General features: G+C 39.0%; 2 protein-coding genes across 2 annotated transcripts in view; one reads left to right on the plus strand and one right to left on the minus strand.

Annotated features, from left to right (window-relative positions):
* Window positions 1-22,034, plus strand: part of Mib1 (E3 ubiquitin-protein ligase mind bomb 1) — a 369,291-nt gene that overhangs the window by 10,516 nt on the left and 336,741 nt on the right. The window lies entirely within an intron of this gene.
* Window positions 10,727-22,034, minus strand: part of LOC143897439 (uncharacterized) — a 188,004-nt gene continuing 176,696 nt past the window's right edge. Inside the window, exon 3 of the mRNA XM_077406129.1 lies at window positions 10,727-11,146. Within this exon, the coding sequence (XP_077262255.1) occupies window positions 11,106-11,146 (41 nt within the window). The 3' untranslated portion in view covers window positions 10,727-11,105. The remainder of the gene's footprint in view (window positions 11,147-22,034) is intronic.

A 22,034-nucleotide genomic window follows, 5' to 3' on the forward strand; every position in this document is an offset into this window, starting at 1 on the left:
GCGTACCAATATGACGCATAAAATGTAAACACGGGGAAAGTTTTTAAGGGCTCTCTCGTTCAATGTTGAGGAAGTTTATTTGCCTTTTATGTGCCTTCGGAGTCTCGTTGTTCGGGCACTTGCGCTACACAGTAACAAATTATCTCGGTATCAGTCTACATTCTTATGTATGATGAAAAGATGGATAATAGCGGCACTTGAGATTGATAGTTATTGTAGGTACTTGACTTCTCTCGATTTGTTTTTGCATTTAATTCTGAAAATATACGCCTTGATATTTTATTCGCCTGTGAGAATATATTTAATTTCTTTTATTTTTAATAATTGCCAAACTACATTTCTATATTATCGTTCCTTTGCAAAGTTTTAAAATGAAACGTACATCGGCATCATTAAAAGTCTCGAGATTATAGTTTCGTTTTGTTTTTTATGCGGCCTTTTTGCACCCGCTACACTCGTGCAACGTTTCTTTCTCATCGAGATTTTTATAGCTCTCTTGAAAATATTTCACGTACTAAATCCTTGAGATAATAATCTGCTCGTTTTTGAGAAGTATTCTTACATTACAGCGGGATAAAAATTCATGCCCGACGAAACTCTTAAACTAACTTGCAACTTTGAATATCGTTACGTCACATTGGAGTTGGCAAACGGGGAAGATGCACTATTTCTAAGGAGATGGCATAAAATTGTCATGTATGTCGAGACACCATCTCGCGATCGTTTTGCCACTTTGTAGCCCAGAACAACTGCTAAACACTTAAGAGAGAAGTTTACGTAGACTAGTAACATACGAAATAGCGTCTTGTTTGTTAAATTCGCGACTCACGTGCCTTGTAGCACGTGCTGTAATTTAATGTCTTATTCTGAAATGCCATTGCTTTAATCATATCTTATTACGCAGTTCCTTGACGAATTTATGTAACTGGATTTTAATGACAATACAATCAAAATATTGGAAGTAATTTTATGTTACAGAGACTTATATATGTGATCAATAATTTTCAAGGGTATTTAAATATATGGAGCATCGTTCTTAATTATTTTTTAAGAACATGTGACATATGTTATTTTTTTATGTATTTCTTTGTATTACGTTCGCTGTGTTTCGACTTTTTTTTTATTGTGAGTAGACAAGAGAGAAAATTTAATGGAATGCACTAAAGACTAAAGCGAAATAAGAGCGCGCGGTTTTATGAAGAAACGAACATTCGGAAATATGCATTAGCATATTGTGACGGCTAAAGTCATCGGAGGGGTAAAAGCGAAATTTATATCTCTATCTCTCTTGTTTTTCATGGTGAAATTCGGGGATTAAACTAACCCCGCCGGCTTCTTTCTACATCGACTTCGCGCCGCTCGCTTTCATCTCCGATCCGGCGTCGTCTACTCTTAATAGGCCATATTATCTCTCAGCCGGAAAGCTCGGGTAATTTTAAAAGTTTTCCTCGTATCGGCCCCATAGTGATGCTCCTGGCGCTTTCCCGGGGAACGACAGATAAAAGCGTAGTGAGGGTGGACGAAGAAACGTGGCATTGTGTATGCAGAAAAAAAGAATGCTTAAAAAGAAGAGAGATACTCATATAGATTTTTAGTGTATTAAAACAATTTTATTAATTTTTATTAATTTTTATTGCGCGATTGTCAGACGAATTCAGTGTGTTGAATAACGTAGATTAATGCACGCCAACTGGCATCCAGATATATATAGCGATAAAAGTTTGTATGAGACAAGCATTAGTAATTTTATCGCATTTGTATACTTGTTGAATTCTCTATCGGAGAGATGTACCGGGCACACTCAAGATAAATCGTCGTCTATATTCTCTTTGTCGAGTAATTACATCTGCTCTGACTTGTCGCATGCTGCGCAGTGATACGCTAATGTTACGTAACCAGCAAGAAAGACTACTGTCCTATTTGTCTGTACGACGTATCCCATGTTGGCGACGGTCCTTCTTCGTCTTGGATTCGCCGGAGGCTACCTCACAAAAAGCAAGAGATACGCAGACGGTGTGTGCAAAGAGAAAAACAGCGTGTATTATACGTTGATACACGTAGCGTGGAGCGAGATAGGTCAAAGATCCGAGGAAGATGCGGCTGAGACGTAGACGAACGTTGTAGGTAGCTACCAGGTAGCACATCTTCCCGCTTGCACAGCTTGAACTACGTGCGCAAATCTACAAACGAGTAGACGTATACAAACCAGAGCATACGCTCACGCACCGAGCTGACGATATTCCGCCGGCAATGCTTCTGCATTATAATGTTTGCGCCCTTGTTTATTTTACCTTGTTTATGCTGTTGTGGTCCGTAGAGGAGTGCCTGGGATTATTTTGCACGAGAGATAACTATAATATTACTCTCTTGCTCTCCTTTTCTCTCTTTCTTCTCGACATCAATCTTCTTAATACTCTTTTGCTGCGCTATCTAACTTTTCGTTATTCCTCTTCGTTAGATGTCTCTCTCCATTTCGCAGATACAAACCGGTATACGTATACAATGCTGCAAAACAAATATTGATTAGAATTTGTGCAATTATAATAGGTAGCAATTTTAGAAGAATCTACTGAGTAGACTTTGTTGAAGCTGAAAAGCTACTTTTCTCTCTAAGTATAAGACGACATTCTTCTCGGTGAAAATTTAAAATTTCCGTTGATCCGTCGGGAAATTCCTTTCCTTCCCGTGAGGTATGTTGCTTCCTTCGTCGCGTTCATCGTGCCTCAGTGAAATGAGAAAGAAGAAACATTTTGAAATGCATTGAACGTCACGTACGAAGACAAATGTTACATTGTTAAGTCTGTTCCAAGTCAATGTCGGAAAATCAACAGTTTTTCCGTCATATTTTATCGGGACAAAATTTCGATTCATAAATTTTCCACGTGATATAATATACATAGAATGACTCACATTAAAAGCGCAAAAAGATACATAAATTGTATTTGTTTTACATCGCGGATGCGCATCGTGGTAAAGGACACACGATTACATTTACAAACGTGAAAATGATAGCACGATAATTTTTGTTTCTCCAAATGCGTTGTCGCCATAACTCGACGATGCGGGATACGATCGTGTATTTAGTGCGCCATTAGTTCCCGAGTGTCTAAACACTTTGGGACACAGTGGTAAATGGCAGACGGTAGTATAGCGCAATGGATCGTTTAACTAGGGTTTATCGGTAAGTAAGCAAGATCCACATTAATATTTCATTCACTAATGCGCGACGTTAGTCGAGGTTCTCTCCGTTCTACCACATGTAATTTAGATTTATAGCAGTAATGTTATTTTCTTTCTAAGCAATCGGGAAAGCTTAGAATCTTTTTTTCTAGTCGAAAGATTTTGGGATTTTAATAACGTTCTAGTGATATTAGAATATTTTTTATTTTGTTCTTGAAATTTATCATTTTATCAAATATATTCTTTTTTTATCGCTGTTTTTTATTTATTTATATGATAAATCGGTTATATATATATATAGAAAGTTTGCCAGGTCTGTCACGTAATTGTGAATTTATAGAGTATTCTTTATCGATCCCAACGGCATCTTCGATTCTACCCCTTTTTCCGTATTAACGCCGTAATGTTCGTTCCAATCTTCTTTGGCGCAACCGACTTTTTCAGTCCGGCAGCATTTATTTAGCCGAGACTTAACGTGGATTAATGCGTCCCTTACGGGGACGATGCTCTGTATCCGTGGAATCCCCGCGTGGCCTTTTAGGTTCCGTAGACGGTCGTGCACGCGACGACGTAAATTTTCGGAAGTTTTTCTCTCAGTTAAGATTTACCAGACTTATCGGATCACGTCGGCGTGTCTCCATAGTTGCCGCTCCGAACTTCTTCCGTATCATTTACAGAAGTATCGTTCAACGGCGATTCGAATGTCGTCTTCTGACATGCATCATCCATCGGCCGTTGCCATCGCGGACGTATCTGCGAACTTTTGGTGAGACTTCCGTTAGAATTCTTTTTACGTGACTGATGCGTGCGAGGACTGACATAAATTCTCGGGAAAGTTTCTGCGCGTACATCCAGTAGCATCGGTGTTTTCGCAGGAACTTTCTTCTGGATTTTCTCGGTCCGTACGGACGAAACTGATGCGAGTTTCATTCGCAGGCCTGTCGACCGTTGTGTTCGAGACCTCTTCAGGGGCACTCTTACCCTCGAATATCTTCTTTCGGGGTACGTTTCAGACTGAAACGTTGAGAAGGCGAGAAAAGTACGGGAGAAGTGGTCGTTGTTTGCCGGAAAATGGAACGTTTCGTTCTGAGTGAACTATACGTAATAGTGTTCTAGCGTTTACAACTTCGCTCGCTATCTTGGTTTTTACTCTACCGTTTTACAGATTTTTTCCAGCATCGTAAGTCATGCGTATGTCACATGCTTACTCTTTTTTTTATTAAACGTACGATTATTTAATTTGTTTTTTATGGTTTAAATTGGATGTCTGCAATGGAAAACTAAATATTATCGAAACGGTTATGTCACGAGTAAAATTGTTCAATAGTTGTTTGAGAATCGACCCTCAAAATGTTCTGCAACTTTAAATTTAATCGATATTAAATTTAGAGAGGTCATTTTATGTTCACACATACACATGCATACACACATACATAGAGATAGAACGTACTTTTGCACCTGTACATTATCGCGTGCATTATCGTGAACCAATCTTCATTCTCTCCTGTTACCGTTATACCATCTGCGGAATTTTAACGTAATGTTACGATTAGAATTTACTACTGCCAATGAAAAACTTTGCTACGACGCAGATCGACGAAACGAATTGATTCCTGCGTATTTTTATTTGCATTTTTTTTTCTTCGCTTCTCTGTTTCTATATCTGTTTATCGTAAGGACATTCGGATAAGGTTTTCGTCGAATACAGTAGTGCATCCGTATCGGAAATGAAATGAGTAGGAAAATCGAGTGAATTGGATTTGAATTCACTTTTCGTTAAATTATTCGTATCGTCGCAGTCAAGTGATCATTGCCGTAAAACTGAACCGGCAGTGCTTTTTAAATCATAAACAAAATTGAGGTTCAAGGCTGCATCTATAATGTCTTATATACACATGAAAAATTGAGAGATTTTTTTAGTTTACATTTATTAGCGATATGAATTTATATAAGTAAGTTTTCAACATTCATACTGATTAGATTGAAGTTATGATATTGAATGATGTTATTAGTCGCTAAAGTTTTCGTAACAGGAACAGAGAAAGATAGCGGTAATATGGTATGCCAACTCTTATGGATGGTACCATATATCTTTGCTCGAATGATTAAGAAGTCAGAATATCTGAGAAATTCTACTTGTAATATTCCGTATTTGACAAACAGGATAACTATATATTGTTGTCAAGAGACACGGTAGTGTCTCGCGTCAAGTACACGCGCAGCGCGAGACCGCCGTGACTCTTTTACGCACGAGTTGCATATTTATTAATCGAATACATTATTTCTAAGTGATGTTTCTTTAAGTAAGAATTTAATTGGAGTAATATAGGCTAACGGACAAATTTTAGTAATCGTTTGACGAAAAGATTTAACAATAAAAATATTTTGTTAAATGTATGACCGTAATCTAATAGTCTTAATTAAACTGAATTTTTTCTTTTTTTATTTTTTACAAGTTCTCTACGCAAACGCAATAAACGATTTTGTCTATTTTTACTTTTTGTTTTATTATATTTTTCGTACATTACGTCTTACAATAGTCGAGGTGACACGAATAACGATTTAAGGATGTCTCCTGGTTACGCTTCTCATTCCCTGATTTCTGAAACAAGATAGTCTTCTCGAATTGTAGAAATCTGGCCATGTTCGGCCTTTTTTCCAGATATAACTCTGCCGTTGTGGATGGACGAGAGAAGACCGTTCCTTTTCCTCTTTCCCTGTGTTCCTTTTTCTCGTTTTTTCCCCCCGTAGTTCCTTCGCCGTGTCTTCTTCTTTTCGCCCCGTCTTTCCATCTCGGCGAAGAAACAGAGGGATGCGTTTATCTCTGATGAATTTATGCCTCTTTTTATATTAAGGACACGCCGCGTTTCCGTTCGCCGAAACTTCACTACACACTTATCCCGCGCCATCCTCCGACTAGTTGAAGTATCCGGGCTTCATTTCTTTATGCCAGACTATCGTTGTTTATTCGTGTTTCGTGAGGCGGATCGCGATTTCGAGATAAAGGCTCGGAAGCCGGATAAAGCTGGTCCGCGGGATCAGGAAACTCCCTGTTTTTCAGCGGATTCTTAAAGGGGTGAATTTATTATGGGCGTCACTCTTGGCTCGGTCTTGGCCAGCTTGATACGTGATGCACGAGATTGCTTCCGCGAAAATTGCTTTCGGATATAGGAGCTCGGGATTTCGTAGCTAAAATGACGACCTATGTGGACTCCTTGATAAATTGACGTTAATAAATTAACGTATCGAATGCAGAACGGATTTACGGATGGTTTTAAAATTAAGAATTAATATTCGTTTACAAGTTTTATCTTTGCATTAGTATGCGCAAGTAATTGTTACCGCGTCGAAAATTCTGCAAATGAGTTACTGCGTTATTGTTTTATCATTTCCTCAATTAAAACTCGTTGGTATGGTATTCTCGCAGAGAGAGAGAGAGAGAGAGAGAGAGAGAGAGAGAGAGGGAGAGAGAGAGAGCTTTTATCGGGTCAGCCGTCGAATGGCTGCATAATATCTCGGAAATTTACATAATGCCGATAGCGGCTGCGAGCGAGCTTCTTTCTTTTATATTACTGCAATGCTTTTCTTCTAGCAAGCTGCCGTAAATGGAGCTGAAGTTTCGCGTGTCGCCAATTTAGGACTACGTCCCATTATCGATAGTTTGCAGTCTGTAATTAGTGGAAGCGTCGTTATCTTCGGTCCTGCCAGGCTGTTACGCCCTCTCGAAGACGAGGTCGGTACGGAGACTAACAGGAATTTTAGATTAAAGATGTCCCGTAGTCAAACTAGTTAATAAAAAGATTAATGCGCGCGTAATAGCTGAAGGCAGACGCGGAGTTTATATTAGCTTTGCGAGAAATCAATTTTCTCGCGCCTCTTAAATATTTTCTTTTCGATCTATAAATATCTTCGTTAATTACTTGGAAATTGTTTAGTGTCTTGCAAGTTTCCAGACTTACTCATTCACTCAGCAAGTGCGTATTTAAATATTATCAAGGAAAGTAACCATTAAGATATTACGCTTTTTTTTAATAATCTTATATTTTTTCTCCTTTTTCTTTATCTTTTGTTCCATTGCTTTATTAATTATTCACGTATAGGTTCTTCTACAAGATTTTTTGACGGTGAAACTTTTCGTTTTTCTGCGGATGTTATCTCATGTCCATGATACGAGGCAAATAACATTTTCGGGTACACCCGGTCGGAAGTGTCGTTCAATCTACCCTCGGTTATCGAGCTTCTCTCGATTCCTCCGAAACAATGGATGCGCTCAGCGGCTTAGTGTGTTTCGCGTCTTAAAGAAATACATCCGCGGATACGATTTCTATGAGAATGGTTAGCCTTCTCAAATGCAATTCGAGAGTATACGCTGCATCGTCAGCATTGCTTCGTTTTCCAGTCGATACGACCGCGGCCTGAAACGATGACGACGACGAAGACGACGGCGAGGACCAATAGCAGATGGCATTCCATTCGGTCAGTCACGTACCACGTCCAGTACAAGGTATTCTCGTTGATTCGGATCGTGGAAAGAGCCCGATTGGCGTTCAAGCGCAACCGTTACCGCGCTGTTGGAATTACGGTCTGAGAGCCGTTCCGGGGTTCCTGCCACACGTTCTTAACAATAATGGTAATGATATCAACCATGTGCCGCGGCGTATGGCGCGATGTCACGGGTCGCGACACCGTGTGGCGAATGTCTTTCGGATTAGGAGAATTGGATAATGTCAAGCGATCCACTCTCATAAACGACTTTGATCTGTATCTAATTTACCTTTAGAGTAGCTTCGTAGCGTCAAGTATTCGACTGTGCGTTTGTGTGTGGCGCGTGATGTATGAATGTGTCGATATTATACTGCGAGAGAAATTTGATCGAATATCTTCCTCGGTTATCGCGACATAGGCTCGGTGTGCAGCACAGCTCGATGATGCGCGCATGTGCGTTTGATATTAAAAATTATCATTTTTCTTAATGGTATGCGGTGGTTCTCTTTCCACAGTGCAATTATCGGCTATCGACCAAGGGTCGAGTCGATTTGATCTCCGCGGTTAATTTGTACGCTTGTGCTCGGATGTATACGTATGCTTGCTCTACTTTTTCTTCTCTCGATAGAGCACAGCGCGTTATGGGCGCGTGCAAACATACTGGATGAAGATTGCACCTTCAGCTTTGTGTTCGAGTTTGCTCTCCGGGTCTGCACGAACACGTACATTCCTGACGAGTTTGCACTTGTTCAACAGCGGCCAAGAGTGATGCACAATTGCGCTATACTTGCTATAGCGTCACCGGTAGAGTTTTCCCGCTAATTACGTCGAATGTTAGCCTAGTCCGGTAATGCACGCGTGCAAGCTCGAAATAATCTGCCAACTTTCCAACGTTGCTCGTTTGCATTCTACGATCCATTCATTCTGCACCGCAGCCGCGTCTGCTTTCGTCGTGGAAAATCGCGGATCGGTGGGTCGCTCAAAGTGAACTGTTGCGCGCTCCCAATTTGCAGTTACCGAGATTTAGGATTCCACGAGAGTCATGGGACGATGCCTGACGGTGTTGACGCATACGAGGATCGACGAATTTATTTCAGGCTAATTAAATCGCTGATTTTCCGGCAAGAGCACAGTGAAGTTAAACCGCAAAGTTAATCTCGTGAAAAACGCAGAAAATGAACGTTGTTATTTCACACTTATGAAAATTCACGTTATTTTATGTAATGCATAATGATATATATATATATATATATATATATATATACATACATTAGGGTGTGTCATTTTGGGGCATCTTTTTTTTTTTCATTTTACGAATAGCATATATACTTCCAGGAAGGTAAAATAAGATACCTGTTAAAATTTTAGCCCTTAATATTAATATTAACAGGTCGCTCATCGCGATTTTTTATTTTTCATTTAGTAAGACAGAAATAATTTATAACTATCTAACAAACAGTTATACAGCATTGCGCCAACAAGTTTTATAAAATTTATCAAACTTTAACTTTGAATATCTTTTGAACGGTTGAATTTATGAAAAAATGATAAGAGATCTTTTTGTAGAGCGGTAAATTTACTACAGAAAATCTATGTGGCGCAATGCTGTATTACTGTTTGTTAGATAGCTATAAAATTTTTTCTATCTTACTAAATAAAAAATAAAAAATTGCGATAAGCGACCTGTTAATATTAAGGGCTAAAATTTTAAGAGGTATTTTATTTTATCTTTCTGGAAGTATATATGCTATTCGTAAAATGAAAAAAAAAGTTGCCCCAAAATGACACCCTAATATACATATATATATATATATATATATATATATATATATATATATATATATATTAGGGTGTCATTTTGGGGCAACTTTATATATATATATATATATATATTGTTGGAACGATTAACGCGTAATGTTTTAAGATATAATTATTTTGCATCATAAATTCGTGTTTTTTTTTTTTTAGAATAAATTAGACTGCAATTCAAATTCGCATTCTCGTTGAATCGATCGATTCCGCAAACGTAATGTTTCGAATTCAACGTGAAAATTATAATACGCCATGTGCGACGCGCATTTACGTTTCGCGAGGGAATTACTCTCAATTGTTATAGATAATTCTATTTGCTAGTTACATTGTCCGAGCAGTACTAATGAGATGGGCGAATCGAAATATGTTTCGGTAATAAATTGTACGCTCGCGGTAACCGTATTACGAAATTATCGCGAAGTTAAATCAGACGGCGTTGTATCGTACACTGTAAACGTGTCGTATCCAACGTCGTTTGCGTTTCATTTGCACCCAGACTGACGCTGATTTAGAGGCGCGCGTCGTACCGTTGCGAAGTACTTCTCTTTATCTTAATACCGTAGCCGGTAATCCCCGTTGCGCGCACACCGATCTTCGGGCTCTCGTCCATTGTTGCGATCGAACAAATAGCTTCCTGATGCCACGCGATCCATTCAGCTTAGCCCAATTCGCTCGAATGGGCCCCGGGGTTCCTCTCGGCTCGGCGATACGAATGGGAATTGCTTACCGCATTCGCAGGAACGACGCCAGCGGTCGCATAGAGGCGCACGTTAAAATCGGGATGTAATTGTCGTCGAATTCAACCGCGTACATTCGCGTCGTCATTTGTTCATTCGTTAGAATCCCCGGTCTCTCCGGTGTCGCGCGCAATTTCCCGATCTCGGACGTGGCCGAACTACCGTTTCTCGTTCAACAGAATCATCGGACAAGCTGAATTTTCGCCTTCAAATTGAATCGGACACGCGCAGTAATCAAGCGAATTAAAGACGGATTGCGATTCTTCATATCTCGTCATTGTAAGATTTTATTCCATGTATTGAAATTAGTTGATTTTACTGAAATGATAATTACGAGAATATATTCATATTTTAATTTTTAATTTCAAATACAATCGACTTTTCGTTGATTCCGATTTTATTTTAAAGTAAATGAAAATTTTTCTTTTATTCGTACAAAACGTATATAGTATCAGCTGGTTACGAATTTATATCTTGATGTTTATCAAAGTAAAAATCTTTAAAAAGCACGATTTTAGTGATATTTTTGAGATCAAATTTAGAAGCGAAAGTGAGATTGAAGAATAACTTTGCGATAGGGCAAAAGATACACATGTGTAAAATAGAGGAAAGATCTCTCGTGAAATGTAAGATAAAAAGAATTCAAAGAAGAGAAAGAGAGAGAAAGACTGGTCTCGAAGGCTCCAGTCACGTGGAGGTTTAATCCTGTGCAATAAACTGGCCCGTCACCCCGTGGACTGCTGGTATACCTGCGTCGCTATCCGTTACATCCGTCGTTTCATCAGAGCCACCGTTATCTTCTTCCACCTATACTCCCGTCTCTACATCTCCTTGCACTTTGCACCCTGTTGCGACGAATCAGTAGATCCGTCGGTACCACGCATGTATCCCTCAGGTTTCTCGGATTACCTTCGCATTCCGATTGTTTCTCGCTAAAACAGACCACCGAGGTTTTGCTGTAATATTTATTTGATTATTTGATATCTTTAGAAACTCCAATTTTTATTTCTTATGAAAGATAGTTGAGCGGTGTAATTTGTATGAAGTTATTTTAGAACATCATTAACGGAATATAATTGTGAAAAGATGCTGTAAGAATTTTTTAGACGTGAGAATTTCTTAATACAGGATATGTCTAAAAATCTTTTTAGACATATTTTATATCTTAAAAGTTGATGCAAAGACAGAGAGGGAAATACTAACAATATTTGAATTAACACTTGATGAGATTAACTTGCTTCTAGATAGATCCTATTTGAAATAAGATTAGCAGTACAATACTATCCAAATATAATTCCGCTAATTGCACGTTGAAAGCAGTTGTCACCATAGTGTAGCGTTACGAATCGCTAGAATTTAGCCTTGTAATGTTATAGCTTCGAGCTTCTGTAATGGCGTAACTCATTCTCCCTTGGATACAAGGCATGGTTTACTATTGCTTTGCTGCACATAGGATTATCGGGTTACATTAATAATGCGTAGCAGCACGAGCGAATTGCGGTTATGTAGAATTGATACGGATGCTTTACTTATCTTTTAATTTTTATTACCATAACAGAATAATGCTTTTTATGTTTAACTCTATGGAACAGTATAAAAGTAGTTTTTTTTAAATTCATAATAAATGGATTAAAAGTAAGATTTTATTCAATTTTCTAATCACACTTGATTATCCTCTCTTGCGATTATCAAAAAACAGTAGTTCAACGGCTATAATTGTGATTAAATTTTATTAATATTTATTAATCTGGTAAAACGGTGCGCTTTAAATTTCGATTCGTTTTGCGTATCGATTTACATGAACGCGAGACTGTTAAAATGATAAAAAATCATGTACATTGCATTATGTAATTCAATCATCACGGTCGGATATAAATACCATCGAAAATTTTACAATTTTGTGGAGGTGATTATTTCCTCAGTCGTCGCACCACCGCGCCGGTGCAATATCGTTATCAAGATTATTGTATCTTAATAAACTGCAGAAGTATCTTAGACAAGAAAGGAAGAGAGAGAGAAAGAAATGCTTCTTTTTTATTTTTTTTTCCGCTCGTTTCGCCACTGTTACGCTGGCTCGTCTGCGACAGCGGTCGGCGAGTGCGCCGGGCGTATTTAATTCTCAAGAAAATGGCCCGATCGTTTGTCACGTCACCTGACATTTCCTAAGTCGCTAGAAATGTATCCGGCGAAAATAATGAAACCTCTATTTCATCTTTTTTTATTTCATTTTGCCGCATCGGCTCGTCGCACCGGCTCGTCTCATTTGATCTATCATTGGGGTCCGAGATATTTTGGGAAACATGATAATCCTGTCCCCAATTAGGGTGACACAGATATACATCAAAATAATTAATCTTGATTTTCTTTTTATAAAATTAAAATAATCTGTCCTCGTATTTTTCTCCTTCATTTATTTTGAGATGGGATTGTATTTAATTATTGTATGTATTTAGTTAACACAGAGTGAGTTGTTTTTTAATAAAAATGTTGAGATACCAACAGTATAGAAATTATAGATAATCAAAGATAAATATATCTTTCTGTAAATGAAGTTTATTTTTTTATTTAAAGATGAATCTATGAAGTTTATCGTTTTTTAACTACAATATAAGAAAATTAATATTCTTTTTTTGTTATTTTAACGTTTCTAACTTAGCGCGACAAATAATACAAGTTCGTATTTTTTTTCAGTTCTAACTTTGTTTGGCAAGTTTCTATTCCATGCAATATATCAGATTCTTGTTGTTTTGCAGAATAAAAATGCAACGTTTAAATAACGAAACGCAAAACGGTGCTTTCGATAATTCTCCGCGGGCTCTTTATGTTTACGTGACGCATCATGCCGAGCAAATGTTAAATTTTACCGTATTTGTCGTCATTAAGCTATTACGTTCCAACACTGGAGTTTTGCGACTGGTAATGTTTTCTACTCGACATATATGAGGAAAAGTGGATATAAAATACCGGCTATTTACTCTACCGGAAATTTAATTTTTCCACTGCCTGCGCTTATGGTTAACAAATATTAAAACTCTTTTATTTGAAAATTCCATCAACAAAATTTTAGAGTTTTTATTGTTATACACATAAATTTATGGAAATACCTTTTTTCTTTTAATAAATGAATGTTGGTATACCAATCTGTAATTGTCCTCTATAAAGATAAAAAAGATTGAGACTAATAAACGTCGTAAAGTACATTACAAATAGCCGATTGCGACTTGATATTGCAGCTCGGACGTACGTGATTGCGAGTAGTGCACAAAGCGATACCATTCTGTTGGCATTCGATAGTTTCGTTTTGTCATCTGGTTTCCAAAAAGTTACCGACATTGTCGCTTTATCGTTGGTTTATGGACGCTTTTACGTCCGATATGCCGGAGATTGGTTCTTCGTCTTTATCGAGAGATAGTGGGACGAGGATAGACCGTCATAGAGATGCAGCGAACAGACTGCAGTCCTGCCGGAATCACTCGGCGATCCGATTTGGCAGTTTCGTGGGGAAATGGGAATTCCAATAACCGTCGTCTTACAATACTGACATACTGAGAGAAGTCACTCGGTCTTAATGCATCGTAATTTTTAGATTTGTCAGTTTTTTTCATCGAAAAACTTGCCCGTTTTCCGTGACCTTTTCTCTTCGCTTCTAGCCAATTGTAATCGTTAGAAAAGCATCCTTGCTTTCTTATGCGAAAGCAGATGCTTGCTCTTTTAGTTACGCAAAGCAGAAAGATAGTTATTGCTTCGTAGAGAAGAGTAAGAGCTTTGTTTTTCGGTTGGCACACGTATGTGATAGTGGATATAAGCGGTAACACCAGGATGAAGGGAAATGAGAGAGAACGCGAGAGCATATGGGAGCAAACGCGTTCTAAGCTAGACATCTTGGCATGAACGCGTTGCATACTTTTTGCGTTATAATATTTATAGTAATTTTACTCTCCAGTTTGCATCGTTCCGTAAGGGGCAATATGCACTCTCCGAAATTAGTACATAGAACGCAAAAATATCTTGCCTTGCCGTACTCTTGGCTCGATATAATTTCCGTTTGCTCTTTGCCTTACTTCTTTTTTTTTTTGCCTTGACTTTTCGTCGTGCTCCAACTTTCCCGACGTGATAATGCACCTGCTGACGGATAAATGTTTCACGCAATACAGCGCTTTATATTCCCGAAAATCATGTCACTCGCATTTTCATATTTTTCGCTCGAGTCAACGTGGACTACGTACATTTTTTGACACAATGTTAGATCGTGAATACGGCTTGCGTCTATTTTTAGATTTTCTGTGCTGTTTTTCGAAAGATTGAACGACTCCATTTACAGCTCTCAGAATGATTCAGTCCATTATTTTTCCTTAATAAGGTAATTCGGCGATCACTTTTCGAAAGCTCGACTGGACGAGACGAGGATAATCCTGACAGAGCAGCTCTCAAGCATAAACAAAGCGATCCTGTCGCATCATTAGGGTGCTAGGTTTGAATAACGGTCGAACGGGGCCGTTTTACTGTCCGGTTCTAATTCGGTAACTCAATCTTTGTCAAGTAAATCAATTTGGGCGTCGTTGGAGCCGCATCAGTTTACCGGTTCATTGCATCACCGGTCCCTTTTACCCTTTTGCTCGTTTACTCTTCCCTTTGGTCTGCCGTTGACCACCACCCACAGCCAAAGCTGCCGGATTCTGCTGGCATTAGCGTTAGTCCTCATCTAATCAGAGACTTCGACAATCGCGGTTATACTGTAATTGTCCGAGTTTAACCTTCTCTTATTCTTTTCCGTACTTTTCAATTTTAATTAATTCATAACGATATAATACGATTAAAATATATTTTTATTTATAATTTTATAACATAATTCTTTAATGTGTGATAAACTAGTGTACAATTATTAGAAATTAATTACTTACTGACTTGACTTATTTGAACATAAAATTTACAACAAAATTAACATAAGTATTTTTGTTCTTTTAATTTTTTAAACTATTTATTAATTAATTTTTGTCATTTGTTTGTGAGAAATTTTATTAATTTAACTTAATGAGTTAGTTTTACTGAAGTCTCTCTCAATATGTAAAGTTTGATTTTATCATAATAATGACGGCAGTCATTAATTTAGATAGCGAGAACGATCGTCATGGAAATAAGAGGTCCTGATGATGTAACGTTATTTACGCGTCGGTATCCCATCGTTTTTCGTTCTTTTTATCAACCTGTTAGCTTCGCTCGAGATGAATCCATAAAGCACCTCTAGACAGAGGCTGCTGAGTGAAGCTGACGTGCGCGAAGGGTATTCTGGGTGATTTACGACGTTTAAAATTAACGGCGAGTCTCGCAAGGTAGGAGACGGTATAGGAAACGACCATTTTCTGCTGTTGTCGGTACTCTTCTTGCTGCTCGAAATGTCACGCAGTTCTCGGCTCTCTAATTGAAAATAAGCGAGCCGAAAAACGTACATTTCTTTGTTTTCTATATAACTCGCTGCTAATTATGATTCGCGCGAGAGATAAAGAAAATGCTGCAATTTTGAAGCAATAACGTTTAATCTTGTTAGATTTTAGAAAAAAAATCAAATAAAAAACATTATTTGAGCATGGAAACTTGCACTTGTTTAATGAAGGTGAAAGTATATTTAATTTTTTTTTAAGTATTACGTTAAACCAAGAAAAATGTATCTACATTGTTTTTAGAATTGATCTAGAATTCTGTATATGTAACTCGAGATTTTTCTTTTTTTTCCTGCAGGATTACGATTAATGTGTATACTGTGATAATTTGAGCATCGATGTCAATTTGATCGGCGATATATAAGTTGTATGTGTAAGTTAACGTTATAGACAAGATATTGACGCGCGACACGCGGTTAAATGCAACCGTATCGCCGTACACGCGCAGGAAAGAGGATAAAAGAAATAGGGGATGATCGATGGGCGAGGTGCGATCGCAGTGAGCGTACCATGTAGGGTTAACGAAACGAGAGTAATCCCCAGGCAATTACACCAGTTAACTCGAGCAAAAGCGTTAGCCCAATAAGCTCGTTGATTGTCTCGAGTTATCCCGGACTACTCCCGCAGGGGACGGTTTTATCAATTTTTATGACCTGGCCGTGGAGGCAGTAATATCTGGCAACCTGATACAGTTGTGTAATAGGATCGCCAATGACCGGAACCCCGCCTCGTTTTGTCGAACCAGTATTCAGGAGCGAATAAAACAGTATACTTCCAACGAAACGTTTCCTAGGCCATAATAGGCGCTCACGCCTCACCATTTACATTCTTCGCATCAATTTCTGCGAATGCTTTAGTTACATGTCATTGTTTGCGCGGTAAAGGCTGTTATTCTTCGAAGTAGCGAGAAGTCGAGATGTCGAATATCACGTTGCTGTGTAACAATCTAACCACCGTAGTATGCAGTCATATGATTTTTTGATATGACGAGGAAAAGAGATATTTTTTAAATTCATTAGGGTTTTTTGATATGATGAAAAAAGATATTTTTTTTAAATTTATTAGGGCGACACTACAATAATGACTTCTACCCCCTTTTCTCCTTTTTCTGAATTAAAAAAGAGATTTTATAAATTTATTAGGGAGACATTATACAATAATGATTTTTACTTTTTTTTCTGAATTAAGCGTCTCCCATGTAGACGCATAAAATGGTAACGATCATGCCTCCTCAGTAGAGCGGGACGCATTGTGTACCAGGGCGATCCAAGCGAGCGTTACTCTCGCGCACCATAAATTACGGCGTCCGAGCACGTACAGAGGCGTTTCAGAAATTATTCAACTGTCTCCGCGGGATTGCCGGGCAAAAATACAAAGGCATGATTTATATTCGATCGTGCTTCTTATGCATTGAATGTTCGCGATGCCGGGCACGTGCGGTTAAAGAAATGGAAAGAGCGCATAGAACGTGTTCGCGTCTTCTCGTTTCTCGACCTCACTTCCTATTACGGCGATTTCCAATATTTGACCGAGCTTATGCCTAATCATGGAGGAATGACCGCGTTGCTAAACGTCACCGAGCGAATCTCTTATGTTGAGTTTTTAACGTATCGATGACCAATCGAATAGGCGTGATCTATGTAGGATTAAAGAGATTAAAAAACAAGTGACATAGCGTTGCGAAACGAAGATCAGAACGTCTTCGTCCACGCCTTCTCGATGTAGAGAGTATCTGAGAGTAGACGGAAGAAAATAGGAGAGAATCCGAAAGGCGGAAGGTGCGGAATAGGACGAGACAGAAGTGGAGAAACATCTATCGCGCTTGCGGAGTGGCGTTACGGAGGCAGAAGTGGCTACGTAACTTATATTCTGATTTATTGTTACACTTTATGCATCGTAATGTTCGCTACTCTATAAAATGTTCAGCGCGCGGAAAGACAACCACGGCATGGATCCTCGTCTGTATCGCGAGTTTTCGCGGAAAGGGTCTCATTATTTACTTAAGGTGCACGACTTGCCTTTTACTCGCTTTTCGTCGGCCATATCTACGAAGAAAGAGAGTGTCGGGTAACGTCGATGTCGAAGAATGTAGACAAAAATTACGTAAAATATTGATTAGATTTTATGGACACGAATTTATCTTCAGTAAGGACCGTAAGTGAAACTAGATTGTTACGGGCTATTTAAGCAATATCTTTGGTATTCGAGAGATAAATATTTTTTCTTACATTTATACACTGAGAAAAAAATATTTTAATCCAAAAAAATATTTATTAGGTGGCTTCTAATAGCATTATTTACTTACTTTTTACACATATTTATTTACAATTAGATATTTTTATTCAATTGAAATAAAAATATTTAATTTTAAATAAATATGTGTAAAAAATAAATAAATATGCTATTAGGAGGCTCCTAATAAATATTTTTTTGGATTTTTTTTAGTGTATATATGGGAAATATAAAATGCAATCCAAGCTTAGGAGACAATGGATGAAATCGGAAAATGAGCGAAAATCTAAAAAATTATAGTATACTTTATTTGAAAATATGTATATTATACAGATAAATTTGTTATTTTTCACAGAGAAATGGAATTTGCTGCTGGTTTATAATAACAAATTGGCATAGGAAAAAAAGGATTAATTAGAAATTTGTGGAATTAAATTGTTAATAATTGTACAATCCATTTCGGCAAAATATTTGTGATTCACGAGGCACGACGAAAATCCGCAGAATTGGTGAAATTTCCATCATCACATCAACTGACCTATTTTTTTTTTAAAGCCTGTCGAATATTTTTGTTGTTAAAATGGACATCACCGCGTGCGTCGGCCATAATACCCCTGCGTGTTATGCGAGCAATTCGCACGATCTACATCGTCGTTTCAGCTCGTAAAATCAATTCGGCCTTTATCGACGGATTAGAGTATCTCCCCTGATTCGAGAGCGATAGTAACGCTCGGGCGGACAAGCGGTGTCACCGTGTAAACCATACAAATTGCACGCCCGTATAACAATTCACGGTCCAACGCCTCCTCTCTGGTTGCACGCTCTACCCGGCTCGATTTTTGACACGAAAACATTATAGGCTCATTATTGTGCTCATCGGGGCGTTTATCGACAAGAGAGGTCGATCTCTTGCTCGCCTTTGAAGCTGACGCGCGGTGGTTCAACAGTCGTACTGGCAGTAACGAGCGACCTTTCTAAACATTTCATTACGAGTAAAAAACATGATATAGATGATTCACGCCCGTTCGGATGAAAGATCTTGAACATTTTTTTTAATTTGTTGCTATAATATCGTTTTTTGTCACAATTTGAATTTTGTAATCTATTTTGCAAGATGAATACGAATTGCATACGAATAGTATAAATAAAGCGATGAAAAAACATCGGTCAATCTAGACCTGACCACGGGGAAACTCTTTTCCTGGTGTTTTAATAATTCCAATAATCGAGCCGGTAGAATAGTTAGGCAAACCGCAGTTTTCGCGATACGCGGTCGGTTGGCGGTCGCGATTCACTTTCTATTATTTTCTCGATGGCGCAGCGGGAGATTAATGTAGGTTGAACACCGGTGCGGAGAGCGTGCCTGCACTACTAAACCATAGTCGTCGGTAGCTCTCGGCAGCTAGTGGCAGTCGGGACTAGCAGCTATAGACTCGTCTAGTTGGTAGCTGCGGCGCGTCTCGCTCGTTATAACCACAGACTTGCTACTGGGGTTGGTCGAGGGAGGGTGGGTGGATGGAAATACAGGGGTTGGAGAAGCCAACTGGAGAGATGTATATAAGTCCTACATGCGAGGAATAAACGTTGCATGCTGGTAGCGTCCACGCCCCACGTCCAGGGCGCCTGTAATATGTCGGTTAGGTCAAGCGGATTCTGTCGTGCGAACGAAACGGTGGCTATGCTCCGACTGTATATAACCACAAGGTGTGACGGAGTTGAACTGATTTCAGAATGGTCAAAGGTGTGACTAATTATTTCCACATCAGTTATACACGGGCGAGAACACGCGGGAATATCGATTTGCAGAAACACAACCAAGCCGTTACAAATTCTTTCCACAATATTATTGACTTTATAAGAAGATAGTTGAAAATTTATATTTTCTAGTTTATCTTATACTCACGGCAACGACAGATTTCTTGATGTCGAGACCTTATACGCGTACCGTCACCGAATCTTACGTGCCGAAACTGCCGACGTGATAGAAGATCGGTAGAAATCTTCTGTGCTATAAAGCACGGAAGCTTCGAGATATTCGTCGAACCAGCGCTCGTTACAGCCTGACGCCTCGTCGTTGGCGGCGGCGGAGACGACGGTGAGGTGGTGAGTGGATTTAAACGTTCACACTAGATTACGCAAATGGGACGATAATGCGGCGAATCATTTCCGCGCGGAACCATCGAATAACTCGATCCACCTTCCACGATAGGTTTTCTACCCCTCCCTACTGAATGTTCTCTCTCTCTCTCTCTCTCTCTCTCTCTCTCTCTCTCTCTCTCTCTCTCTCTCTCTCTCTCTCTCTTTCTTCCCTCTCTCTCTTCCCGTTTCAACCTGAGTCTTTCGACAGGGATTTTCTCGATGTCGTACGGTGTTACTTACCGATTTGCATGGCATGGAAACGACTTGCCCGGGTCGCTTCAAAATTTCATGCAAATAGTAACGGCCTCGCCGTTCCTAGACCGTCCGAGACCATTTGGCCAGCATAACGCACGGCCGGGACAACTTTACGGTGTTTAACTTTGGGGAAATGCGGCTGTTTTTATTTTGCGAAATATTCTTGGCACAGATGCGCTTTCGTGGCGATAAAGAATGATAATTCCAGTTCGTGAACCAATATGATACATCTACATTATATCTCGAGATGAAACCATACATTATCATTTGAACATTCTAATGATTTTATATGACGTCTCGGAGACGAAAGTTTATTTCGATGTATGCGTTTTAATAACTCTGCATACGTCTAGAGAAGTATCTTCCAAAGCGCAACATCCAGCGTAACGCCTTTTTGAAATCCGTCGAACCGCATGATATGGAGTAAGGTTACGAAGTTCGGGCGCACATGCTGCTATCATGTTCCGCGTAGAAAGCAGTTACGTTAAAGCGTAGGAGGTGGGTGCAACTAGAATTACGTATGCAACTAGGTGCGCTCGCCAAAACGACTTACCTGAAATTTAATGCGCCAGGTTATCTTTTGGAAACTCCAATTTCTATGGATTGTCTTTACGATCTTCTTTATGACCGCAAACTGGATAGATAATCGAAGTGATTAACGTTACAAGCATATAAACGGTATCATTACGACACAGAATTTCTTAGAATTATTACTTGCAATTAATATATATATTCGCGCGAGGCCGGCATATACGATTCATTCATTTTATTTCATTTTATATCATTCGCGCTTGAATGAGCTTTTAGCTTTTAGAAATATGGAGGGACGACGAATGTGCCTTCGATCACGTAAAGACGTTACTTTGATCGAAGGAATGGCCGTCGACTTTACGGAGACAGCCAACAAGGCATTTTTCGCGGGGGAGCACTATTTCATGCAGATGGAAGACTCTCTGGAGGATGATTTATTCGTTGCACGTAGGAAATACCGAGGGAAATGGGACTTATACACAAGCCGAACGACGGAACGTATCGTGAATGTTCTTCGGCATATTTTTTTTTACGATAGATTTGTCAGGGGGATATAGTTGGTTATATTCGGCGGTTCCAATTCTGTCATGCAAATTGATAAATATTTTAAATTCAAATTTTTTATCGGCTTATTTTTATCTCGACTGTAACAATAGATTAAATTCTACAATAAATATGTTAAATTCCCAGCTTTAATGGTGCTTTTTCGTTTTTTTTTTTTTTTATAAAATAATATATTTTTAGAGATTTGCCGCAGAGAACAAAGAACAAATTTTCCTAGTTATTCATGACCAACGAAACGTAGAATATTCTTCGTCTTCTATCCTTATATGATACATTGTCATTTTCAGTTACGGTTGTAGAACGATGAGATATTCTCACGATGCATATAAGTCAGAGAGACTGCAAGGATGATAAATCCCACACGTGCCTTTAGGTTGGCCGTGTTATTGCTGCCGAGTACGGGGCGAGATGAATCCGGGGATGACGATGGTCTCGCGTGTCTTGTAATTCCATACATTCGCGATCGCCCTTCTTCGTCGCCGTCCTCTTGGACTCTTCATTCTCACTTCGTCCCTTTTCGGTAGATCTCTCTGGCTGCGGATATGTCGGCTATCCTGATATTCATCCCGTGACACTCAAACGCCCCGAATACCGTCGTCGGAACATATACAGCTCACGTACCGGTTTAATATAGGCACGACGGTAACACTGGGACTGTTCC

The sequence above is a fragment of the Temnothorax americanus genome, unplaced genomic scaffold, assembly GCF_048541705.1.
Source record: "Temnothorax americanus isolate GAGA-0224 unplaced genomic scaffold, ASM4854170v1 Scaffold1, whole genome shotgun sequence".
Taxonomy (NCBI): Eukaryota; Metazoa; Arthropoda; class Insecta; order Hymenoptera; family Formicidae; genus Temnothorax; species Temnothorax americanus.